The 12,309-nt window shown below is 42.3% G+C and overlaps 1 protein-coding gene across 1 annotated transcript in view; it reads left to right on the top strand.

The window, feature by feature from the left end:
- The window catches only part of sntb1 (syntrophin, basic 1), a 42,383-nt gene extending 34,998 nt beyond the window's left edge, over positions 1-7,385 (top strand). The window contains exons 7-8 of the mRNA XM_037073949.1: positions 1,061-1,290; positions 4,328-7,385. Coding sequence (XP_036929844.1) covers positions 1,061-1,290; positions 4,328-4,420 — 323 coding nt within the window. The 3' untranslated portion in view covers positions 4,421-7,385. The remainder of the gene's footprint in view (positions 1-1,060; positions 1,291-4,327) is intronic.
- The last annotated feature ends 4,924 nt before the right edge of the window (positions 7,386-12,309 follow it).

The following is a 12,309-nucleotide window of genomic DNA, read 5'->3' on the forward strand; positions in this document are numbered from 1 at the left end:
CCGCTTTATTTGTGAATGAACTCAGTGATTGGGCTCAGTTTGGCCTGTCGCAATATCATTATCACTACACGATAATCATGGCCATAATAATTCATGTTGATGATTGAGATGATTATGATTATTTAATTGCAATATCCATAGATCATTTCCAGAAATCCAGTAAAACCTGCGAGAAAGAAAATACTTTTTTCAGGTGTGGGCAGAGTATCTGGCTCTGGTTTGTCGTCTCCTCTAACATTTTGTTGACAGTGGTTAACATCTGTGTGGCAGCAGTTGCCACAGACTGTGTTAGATTCAGCTAGTTAGTTAGTTACTGCGTCATCTTCCTCCCTTTTCTGTTCCATGGTGGGCGGCAACTTCTATAGAACAGTATCCTTTGCACTCAAAAGATTATTATCAGTTCATATTCATTATGGGCTTTCAGGGAAAAGCAGTGGAAACACATTTCTGTTTTAGAAATGAACATATCTGAGCAAACTGTTATAAATACCAACTAAAATAATAGCTATTAATGCTTTTGTTTGACATGTGAGAAGAGATGTAATCATGTCATGCAGAACAGAGGAGGAGTTATTACTTAGTTATTACTGCTGGACCGACCACACGATCACCTGCGTCAGTTAAATAAGTTGAAACCGAGACTGTGTCAGTGTCATCCGTCTTTTCTGAGCACTGTGCACAAACACCCAACACAGAAACATAACACATTAATCATACCGAGCGGCCCTGCCCTTCCAAAACAAGCCATCACTTGGCACTTAAGTCATTAGGCAAACGAAGATCTTCCCTGAAAGTAAGGAGAGGACGGGGGTTTTCCAAGGACAGGGATGAAATGACAATATGCATTTAGAGATGAGCTGCTATTCACATAAACATCTGTGATTTAGACCTCTCAAGGATAATCTCTTATTTTATAGCACGCGCACCAGCTCTTTAACTCTTATCCCTGTCAGCCACGTGTCATTAATACAATGAAAAATGAGAAACAAGATGATTTGTCCGTGGGCATCTTGTTAGGTAAAAGTCAAAAATGTAATCATCCCATCCATTTCTCCTCCAGGTTGTCTGTACCGGGGTCAGGAGTGCCGGCTGGTGATTCACTACGAGCAGGGCTTCTCTGTGCTGGCTGATCCCACGCTGGGAGACAGGGAGAGCGTGGAGGAAAGAGAAGCTCAGACGCCCACCCGGCCCCGGGTGCTCCTCTCCTACCCCTACGAGAAACTAAAGATGTCCTCCGATGACGGAGTCCGCATGCTCTTCCTCGACTTCGGAGGGAAGGAGGGGGAGATTGTGAGTGTTTTGGTTTTTTTTGGGTTTTTTTTGAGTCGTTCGATCAATCATTTCTCGTTTCACGTCTAGCTGCACTAGCTGTACTTCTTCAAGACAATCCTTAAACTTTCTTTAGTTTTTCTTTTTCGATTAAAGATTGATGGGGCGGGGGGGGGGAGACTGGCTCCTGCATCTAGCTGACTTTGCTGTGGTCATGTGCAGCTCGCAGTAAATAGAAACAAGTTCATACCCTGCTCTCAGGGGACTTCAGCGGGCCTTCTGGGAAATGAAGCAAAACACAAACTGGAGGGAGAGAGAGAGAGAGAGAGCGGCACAGCAGAAAGTAGATTACAGCACTTCATCACGAAACAACCTCCCGAATTAAAATGAACTTCACACGTACGTGCGAGTGCTCGAGAGGGCTGTTTTCTTTAAAAATAGCCTGTCACTCACTGTAAGAGTTTTAATCAGTTCACACCGCTCTGCAGCTCACCGTGCGAAGGTCCAGTTGGCTCGTGTTTCAGGAAGTAATCAGGACCAGTTGCTGTGTGTATACCTGAAGCACAAACACTGCCAGCCTCTCTCATATGATCTTGTTTGACACTCCTGTTATGAATATCAATGTTGGCGTCAGGAGGATGAGCTCTGGTAGCATTTTTATTACCGTCCCTCGACACTTATAAAAGCTGTTTTTCCCCAGAAAAACTGATGTTTCATCATTCATGAGGCTGTAGCGCTGTGATTTACTGTACACGGGGAAAATACAGTGACAGAAAACTAAAATATTTACTCTCCTGGCTTAGTGGATTCAAAATAATGTGAAACTGAGACGTGTCAAATCTGTGTAACCATCCACATACAGCCCCGTGTAACTCTTCTGTCAGATACACTCATGTCTGACTGCTCAGATTATGCTGACGGCAACTGAGCAAAGACTACGGTGCTTTGATTATAAACCCTCTGCTGGCTACCTTTGCAGAGCAGATTTCAGGTTTCTGTAGCATTTCTGGAGCCCGGCACAGCCACAGAGGAGGCTTTATGAAAGTCCCAAGGCACTCGCGGTTGTGGCTGATGGCTCATTAGCTCAGCATTTGAAAGTGGAATCGGCTGGGCTTCTTTCAAAATGTTGTCTATACTGTCATTACTTGGCAGGGACTATGTATGTCTAATTTTCTCACAGCAATTGACAGCTTATCTACCCCGTACAGAAAAATGCATTATGGAGCACGGGCCGAGCCAAACCATTGATTGTGGCTTGGAAAACAAACATCAAGAGTCCACTACACTCTGGCACAGTGGTGCTTTGTGCTAGATAATAACTAAATGCTCAAAACTATGAGCGCAAATAAGGGTCAGTCATATTTTGAGCTTGTGAAATGATGTTCACCTTGTGTGTGCATGTGCGGAAAAAAAGGCCAGTGAATTTATACACACAAATCTCTATAAAGTTTTTAATATATCGCTGTTTCCCAGTTGCAGTGTTTTTACAATTTTTACATTTTTTAGTGCGGCGTATTAACATGCTAATATTTGGTGATTAGCACTGAAACACAAAGGACAACTGAGGTTGATGAAGACGACTTATTTTTGCACGCTGGTTGCCCCCATCTTTAAAAGAAAATGCTGCTTAAGTGTCCTCTAGGATGCCTCTGTGGTAGATAAATAAGTGAGGTGTAATTCTCCCCAAGAAGATATGATAGAGTGCGCTTTAAGTACCCTTTCTGGGCAGGGCTTGTTGAAGTTATTACAGTTCATCCTGTGGGGGTCAAGAGTATCCGTACCAAATCACATGGCAATCCATTGAGTATTTTTATTTCACTCCACAACCATTAGCTGAGGAGCTCTTTTCAGCTCCGCTCCGAGCAAATGATCAGACCCTCTCGACCTGCTCTTGACTCGGCCATAAACATCCCGCTGCGACAGACTACCTCTGCACAATCTGGTTTTTTTTTTGTTTGTTTTTTTCCCATTTAAAGCCATCAAACATTGGAATATGTGTTCAGCTAAACTTGCACAGACTTCTTTCTCTTTTCTTGCGGTACAAAAAAATAATATCAAGCAACGAGTCGAGTTGATTTGACAGTGAATCAGAGATGTAATTGCAATGGATTTTACTTGTATTGTTGTACTGAGTGATTGTGGTCTCCGTCTGTATAATTACCAGTGTGATAGAGGTTATGTAAAATAGTGTTCTGTGTGCACCTGCCCAAGAAACGCAGATGTTCAAGTGAAATCTGGCATGAATCTTATCTTCTCATCTTGTGTTTAATGTTTTATTTTTTGTCCCACGGCTGTTTAATAAAGACTCATTTGACAAAAAATGTCAACCAGTTGTGGGTGATAGAGGGAGCATCATGGGATCTTCAGAGTATTTAGGATTCATCCTGTCAACTTCCATGGTTATCCGTTCCAAATGTCGTGCCATCCATCCAATAGCTGTAACATTTTGGTGTGGACTAAAGTGGCGGTACAACTATATTTATCCCAGCTACTGAAAATCTGACTTTTGTCAAACCAAGGACCTCGTGGAGCAGTAATGACGTGCGGCTCCGCTCATATTTCATCGCCCTGGCTTTGCTCGACGGGAGGCAGCCTCTAAAACTTCCTCCGTGTTAAATCTGACCAACTAAACAGCAGTTTGTGTGTGAATTTATAGGTTAAATCTCCCTATAGGCCTCAGGAACAGGATGTGAGTCATAGCACCAGTGAAATCACCCACTGTTTATTCAGGCTATGAACAGGGCTTTGTTCACATTGATGTGGCGTTTGTGTGTGTACAGCTCTTAGCTTCAGCTATGACCGTCTAATCCCGGCCTCATGGGGGACTGTGTTGACTGTGTAGTTAGTTTTGAATATATTTCTATGGTTTTATGTGCTTTACAAAGTCTTCTTCTTTTTCGTTGCCTCCCCTGCCGCTTCCTCACTCTGTCATCCCGCCTGCTTTAATGAATTCTCACATCTTTTAATCATATTCTCTCCTCTATACCCCAGTCATGTTCTGCATTATTCTATCTTGTTCTACTTTTTCAATTCCATTGTTTTCCCCTTTCTCCTCCAGCAACTGGACCTCCACTCGTGTCCGAAGCCCATCGTCTTCATCCTGCACTCCTTCCTCTCCGCTAAGATCGCCCGCCTGGGTCTGGTGGCCTGACCTGTCTAAAGGGACATTTCATCTCCTTTGAAAACAGAAATCCACCTTGTTTTTCCACCTCTCTGCAGCCCGCATGCAGTACAACACGTCAAGACTCTTTCAGTCGGGGACCCAAGCTGAGTGAATGTAGCCTCTATGTGGAAGTCGACCGTTTTGGGGTCTTCAACTGCAAGTTAAAGGAGAAAACCAATCCAGACTGGTTCTGCTGTGAGTGAAAGGGACAGATTCCTGTGGGGTAAACCCTCCCTTAAGGGCTGCATGGACTAAAGTGTTGACTGAAGAACCACAGAAGAAGACATGTATTGGACTAGAAGAAGAGAGGTGACATAATGACAGACTTTTCAAAGGAGCCGATTGGGCATTACTGTCACGTCCAGGATTGGAAGGACTGGACATGTGCCGCACGGTTGAGATGAATTCACTTTTAATTCAATCAAAATGTAATAGCAAACTGCCTTCCATTTACCAATTATATAATTTATTCACCATTAGCTCTGAAAGGACATTCTGAATTTCACCCGGTCATTTTTCTTCACCCAACACTCGACACTGTGGGCAAACTTTATGCATTTGTCTTTGTTAGTGTTCCCTGAAATGTCTCTTTACCAACGTCAGCATTCATCATTAGACTGAGAAGCTCAGTCGGCCACAAAGTGATGGCTGACTCAGATCTATAATGTCACGGTGTTCTTTTAACAGGTTGCATACGGTGACCATTGGTGAGGTCAAAGTATTTCACTTTGACTGATTATGACTGATCTGGAGTCAGCTCTAATGCCTCAAATACAAAAAAAAGAATAATTGGCTTTAAATTAAAATAAAATAAACTCAGGCACTCAGATTTTTGAATCATATTTAAATTCCATAAACAAGAAAAAAACTCAAATTGAACAGGTGAAAAATTTAAGTCACTTGTTATTGGAACTTTGTCTGCGACTGCAGATTCAGGTGGCAGAAATATGATTCATTAAATATTGAATATTAATGGAGGTTTATGATGAAGTCAGTCATAAATCAATAATTTATCTCTAATTGATTAACTAATTAATGAGGTCATAGTCAGAAAACTTTGGTAAACACATTTTGACAGTGTAGTTTAAAGCAGTAGTTTAACCTCACAGTGAAAATACGACTTTGTCCTTCCTTTCTGAGAGTTAGATGACTGTCTGTTACATATGACGCTCTAGCCACAAGCCGGTTAGCTTAGCTTTGCCAAATGAGTGGGCACAGAGGGAAACAAGGTCCACCCAAACTCTGTCTAAAGGTAAAACAAAATCCACCTCGAGTCACCTTCAGAGCTCAGTGATTAACAGGTTTCTCCTTGTTTTTTTGTATTCTGCACTGGGCTAATAGGCTAATTCAGGCTGTAAACAGATCTGAAATTGAACAGAAGATAAAGTTTTTGAAGATTACCATAAGTTCACATTCAGACAAATAATAATAAAAAAGGATACCATGAGATATGTACACTTTTGGGTTTTGTACAGATTAAAGTGGTCAGACCTGATGTGTTAATTAGTTGTCTTTAGAGCTCCTGGGAGGTTGATTTTGTTACATTTGTAAAGCTCTAGGTTACCCCTTTCCCTGTTTCCATTGTTTATGCTAAGCTAACTAGCTACAGGCTATAGCGTTATATTTAACAGAGGGATATCAGAGTGGTATTGATCTTCTCATCCAACTCTCAGTATTATGTTTCAAGGCCGAAACCGACTGCTGGACACCAGGCAGGCAAGGTGGACAAAACAAAAAGTGAGCTTTAATGACGTAATGCTGAAAACCAGGCAACAAAAACTGAGGCAAAAATCCAAGAACAAAAAGCAAAATAAAAGAACTAAACTAAGATCAAAACAGAATTACACGGTGGGAACACAGGCAGGGATGATCACAAAGGACTAAAAACATTGCTTACCTGACAACTCAAAGAGGGAAACACATGGACGAAATACACTAGAGTCCAATTAGCTAAGTGACACAAGTTGTGCAGAAAACAAACGGGGAAACAGACAAAGACAGGAAGTGACTCACAACATGGCACATGAAGAGAGGGAACACTGTAAAATCTGACGTTAGTGACTTTACTTTAAAAAACTCCAGCACACCAATGACTTCAAGACTAATCATTTTAAGCTATTAAAACTTTTTAGCTTGTACAACTTAAATTTAATAGAGTACTCTACTGGGTGATTGTGAGGTAATCGGTTTCCTGACTTGTCAACTTAAATCAGGAAAAATAAATGAAAGCCTGAAACCATAACACTCAGCAAGACAGCAACGAAGCGTTCTGTTTATATGGAAAACTAAGAAAATCAAATGGTGCCACAGTCAACCCATCACCTATCATTTATCTTGCATTATAGTGACGTAGCCATCATAGGAGTCTTAAATCCTGCGCTAGTCAGCGCGGCTCATTATCTTCTTTGGATGTTACGCAGCAGATCAGATCTGTGCGCAGCACTGTCTCTGACATGGCTGGCTGCCAGGTCCTTTCCTCGTGCCTTCAGATGACTGAATTTAGAAAGAGATTGATCGCAGGGATCCGTATGGAGCAACAAGGCGACTTCTATAATGGCTACTTTACTTTTGGTTGTGAGCACAGAGATTCCTTACATTTCCAGTGGCCCGTCTCACACACACACACACACACACACACACACACACACACACACACACACACACACACACACACACACACACACACACACACTGTGAGCAATGATTTACACATTGTAATCCTACCACTCTCTAGAAGAAATATCATGTGTTTTGTTGATACTAAACGATAGTGGAGGCGATGTAACACTTTTGTTCAGACAAGAATCCAGCACTTACTGATAACCTCGGGTGGAGAGGAGTTGCTTTGATATGTAGAATACTCTGATGCCTTCGGCAGCTACTGTACTGTCACTCAGAATGATGAAGCTTAGTTTTTAACAAACGGTGCACATAAATCATGTATTTAACAAAAGTGACACGATGGGTTTTGTTTTTATTGTCTTTGCTAGTCGTTCATGCGTTTCTCTTCAACAGCAGACCAGCTGAAAACGTTGGCTTGGGAGATTTATTCACTTGATTCATATTTAAATGTAAATTACAGCCACAGCTTGTTTTTGCTAATGACGCCAGCTCTTAACTGTTTTTTGATATGACATTTTATTCCCCTCTTCTGCTCTCATAATTGAAATGAACTCAACACTCCTGTACACACACACACACACACATTCTCTGCAGTGCAAACAAATCCAGGCAGGCTTTTTTTGTTTGTTTTTCTGGCTGATGCACTAATTTACTGCACATTAGTGGCGTTTTAACTTGATTTAAGGCATGTTTTATAGAGCAGCTCAGCAGAAAGGATTCATGCGTCCACAGCCGAAGAGCTTGAGAGTAAATGAGATTCAGACTTAGCACAATCGTAACTCTTTGACATTGTTTGCTCGGCTGCTGGGTAATGAGCTGGCATCCTCGCTCTCTCCTTCACACACAAACAGACTCACAGATGGATGGACACGTTTATGCTGTCGAGGGGTTAAGGAGTTTAAGCCTCAAAGACGGTCATAACTCTTGACATTGTTTACCGGTTGACACTGTCTACCTGCAGGTTTCTCCCTCCTCTTTTTAGTGTTCATGGCCGCTCCCCTCCCGTTCAGGTCGTTGTTTATTGCGTGAGTCTCGGTGGGACGCCAAACGTCTGCTGATAGCAACTGTTGCATCAGGTGAAAGAAAAACACAAAGAACGCTCTCCAGGTCAATTTTGCCCCACTGAGACAGACCGAAAAGCTGTTTGTGCCAGTCTTTACACCTACAAACAAAAAATACACACGCGCGCGCACGCACACACACACACACACAGACCAAACTGTTACTTTTGAATGTGTGCAATACACACACCCAACTACACACAAACATTCATGCTCACTTATAGTCAGCTTTCTAATTGAGAGAGAGGGAGACAGAGAGAGAGAGACGGAGAGCGCCATATTGACTGAGACTGATGCTTTTCATTTTGGGGTGGATGAGAGCCAGATCAATTAGTAATCAGTCATAAAGTGTGTGTGCATGCGTGCGTGTGTGTTTGCGTGTGTGTGTGTGCGTGAGAGAGAGAGAAAGAGAGAGAGAGCTAATAAATATACACAATTGTGTTCATGTGCACACAGTGGACACTTCTCCCAGTGACATGCAAATACATTCCACTCAGGTTTTTTGTTTGTTTATTTGTGTGTGTGTGTGTGTGTGTGTGTGTGTGTGTGTGTGTGTGTGTGTGTGTGTGTGTGTGTGTGCGTGCGCATGTGTGTTAGTGTGCGTGTGTGAGCGGAAAGGGGCTCTGAATGAATAGCTTTTTTTCTTGGCTTAATCACTTGTTGCATTCCTCAGCCGAAGCAGGTCCTCACAGGTTCTGGACCGCCTCTCTCAGTGTGTGTGTGTGTGTGTGTGTGACTGGTTGCATACAAACATGTGGCCCGCACTACTTTGAGTATGCGACAGAATTGTGAAAAAATAATGTTGAATAGTACATTCAACATTTAATAATCAACACTAATTTTTGTGGGAACCGTCATCCATTTCCTGAACCTAATTTACCACTCACTGTTTTCTGGGTTCGGACACAATGTTCAAAAATTACGCAAGCTGTGACTCATGTATAATTTTTCTCCCTTTTTTACGACCTGCAAACACTCAAATGAGTCTTGATACCCAGGAAATGCTTCGAACACGAGAGTGATTTCAGACAAGAGAGAAAGTTGGTCATCACAAAGACAAAGCTGGTCAAACGAAACAGAATGTGAAACTTACATTCATTTGGTCATTAATTTGATTAATTCCTATTGATACAATATATAAAGAAAAAGAAAAACAGATAAAACTCAGTCACGTCGGTGGGTCATGTGTCACTAATATCATGTATGTTTGAAAAGGAGTGGACCATTTTGTTAATTTGTCCAGGTTGAGGGAAAGGGAGATGTAAACCAGATCCTGTGTCACTAAAGCACTGTACTCTGAGTTCCAGCTTGGCATGGGGTGAACAATAAATTATAGATATAGATTTTTTACTTAAAACTGCTCAGCCACTGCAGAAGTCCTATGTGCTGTGTTCCTGCTTGCTGAACACTTGGCGTCAGTTTGTGGGTGTCTCTCAGCGACTGCAAAAGAAACAGTGGTGTCTCCTTGCGGCAGTTCTCTCTCTCTCTAAATCTTGAGAGGAAGCGAGATGCAGTGTGGCTGGTTCTCACTGGTGTGCAGGTGGTCTTCGCTCCACTAGTCAAGCATCATTGTCAAAGCCACAGAATGTACAGACTCGTCTGAAATATCCTCATCTTCCTCATTCTAGTCAAATTTTGAAGGCTTACTGATGTCTGTCTGTCTGTCTGACTGAAGCAGCACGGGGCAACAGACCTCCACAATAAGTCACTTCCCTCACTCAGTTTGCAAATCAAGCCTAAGAAGCCGTCACACTCTGGGCTGTCCAGCTGTCTTCAGGTGTACCAACATAATTCTCTTGCTCGAGTTTTCTTTCTTTTCTTTTTTTTTTTCAAACTTGCTGGGACTTGAGTCGTGGACTCTTTCTTAGCATACCAATGGGCATCAGTAATGCCTGAAGTCTCTCATTATGCTGCACAATTAGCAGGTGAAATCGACTGAAGCTAGCATTTAATTGTAGCTAGGCAACACAGCATTTGGGCCAAATTAAGAAAAGTGGAGATGGGATGTATGAAGAAGTCCAGCAGACGAGGAGCGGCATTAGTATTCTGTTGTAGCCAATATTCAATCTGATGTAGTTCTGTTTTGTTTTTGAACTCCTGGGGGAAATATCTGTCTCTTTAGCTGCTAAACACTCCACTATGTTCACCTGCTAATCATTTAAGTCTATTGCGGCCTAACAAAATACGTTTTTTTATCATTAATTTGATAACTGCAATAGAATGTCACACACACGCATCTTACGGGATAAAGTGATGAATTGTGACATTTGATATTCAGAGGTCAGAGGTTAAACGCACTGCCACAACATAATATTCTTCAAAGAAATGATTTGACCATTATTCAACAGCAAAGTTTTAGAACAGCAACTTGACTGATGCACAGAGGCGTATAACTGCAGGACGGTAATTCTGTTTTTTAAAATGAAGCCGAATCCTTCTTCCTGCTTCAAGAGTTTTTGTTGCTGTAAGTAATAAATTGCACTCATCCATTAAATTCTGCCCACTCTTTGATTTTGACCCAGCTCTCATATGAGTCCCTTAAATAAGAGGCTACAACCAGCAGCTTATCTTAGCTCAAAGACTAGAAACAGAAAAAAAAAAAAAAAACAAGTCTGTGGAAGCAGGAGAGAAAAACACAACATTGAGATCTATTTAGTCAGTCATTAATAGCCACCACTTGTTTTCCCTTGATGTAATGTCAAAGCAATAATCTTTTTTTTCTGCAACCCTGTGATACACAGTATGTAAACAGCAACTAATGACAAATATAGAACACAAATTAAGCTCTTGATTCAGTACAGAGTGTAACGCTCCATTTGTATTTTGTCTTGTGAAAAATCTGATTCTATTTACCGACGTGATATTGAGAATCAGTCTCAAGTCTCGTGACCCAAAAACATCCTCATACCTCAGTGATGGTCCACAGCAAATGAGCATACTACCGGTATTTTAAAGATCCAGTGTGTAGGACTGAGGGGCAGAGATGGAATATAGAGGTAATATCCATGGTTGTGTTTCATTAGTTTAAAGTCACCTGAAACTAAGAACTGTGGTTATGTTGCATTTGAATGAGCCTATTGTATCGACAGAGGAAGCAAGTGCTCTTCCAGGGTGACCGCCGCGTCAGACCGCCATGTTTCTAGAGTAGCCCCAAATGGACAAAAAAAACCAAACACTGGTTTCTAGAGGAGACCTTTCCAGTTTTCACGTTTTTCTTGGCCACCGTTGGCGAGTGTGAACCGACGGGTGTTCAGACCACACCACGAGACGGCACTAAGTCTGCAGGTACCTTTAATTATATAAGTCAAGTCACAGTTGATCGATTCATTGTACTCGGTGTCTTTAAAATCTTCCTCTCTGTCAGTTAAAAGATGTGTCTTTGGAACAGGCCCAGTCTCAAATGTGATCTCTGAGATGATAACTCAGACGCAGACTGTCCCTGATGTTTTAAAGGGTGACTGGGTGGGAACATTCACAATGGGCCCGCGAGACAAGAGCACACTACGTAGGTACTGTAAGATGAAGAAACTAGGTCACCTCCTCACTCCGTCCCTGTTATTATCTGTTAACAGACAAAAAGAGGAGAAGTAACCTTCTCTTACACCATTAGAGGGCCGACGAAGGCCTGCTTGCGAGGTGATGTTGCTGCCGTGACCCTCCCACTTAACAAGCTCCGTTACTCTCTCGAAAACAACCCACCCACGCGTAACCTATACACACATGCAGCCTCGAATCATGAAAGTATGTACTCCTACTGACTGTACACAACCTCACCTTTCACTGTCTTTGGCAGAGAGGGAGGGACACAGTCTCACTGTCTCTCGCTCTGTCTCTCACACACACACACACACACACAAAGTTCCAGTCTCTGGGAACCTGATGATAAAAGAGATTTGGAGTGAGGAGGGTGTGTGTGTGTGTGTGAGAGAGAGAGAGAGAGAGAGAGAGACAGGGGAATGTTTTAGGATGCCACTGCCAAGTCCCTACAGTACCCCCGACTGCACCCCATCTCTCTCTTGCACGCACACACGCGAGGTTTGTGTGTTCTCTTCTGTCCAAAAGCGCTGAGATAGATAAATGTGTAATAAATGTCTGATGTGTGTGTGTGTGTGCGTGCTTTGCCTCTCGCACATGGGAAGTGATCCAATGAGTATAGCACGCTGACAGGAAAATAGCATTAGTGTGTGTTTGAAG

Source organism: Acanthopagrus latus, chromosome 17 (genome assembly GCF_904848185.1).
Source record: "Acanthopagrus latus isolate v.2019 chromosome 17, fAcaLat1.1, whole genome shotgun sequence".
In the NCBI taxonomy this organism is placed as follows: Eukaryota; Metazoa; Chordata; class Actinopteri; order Spariformes; family Sparidae; genus Acanthopagrus; species Acanthopagrus latus.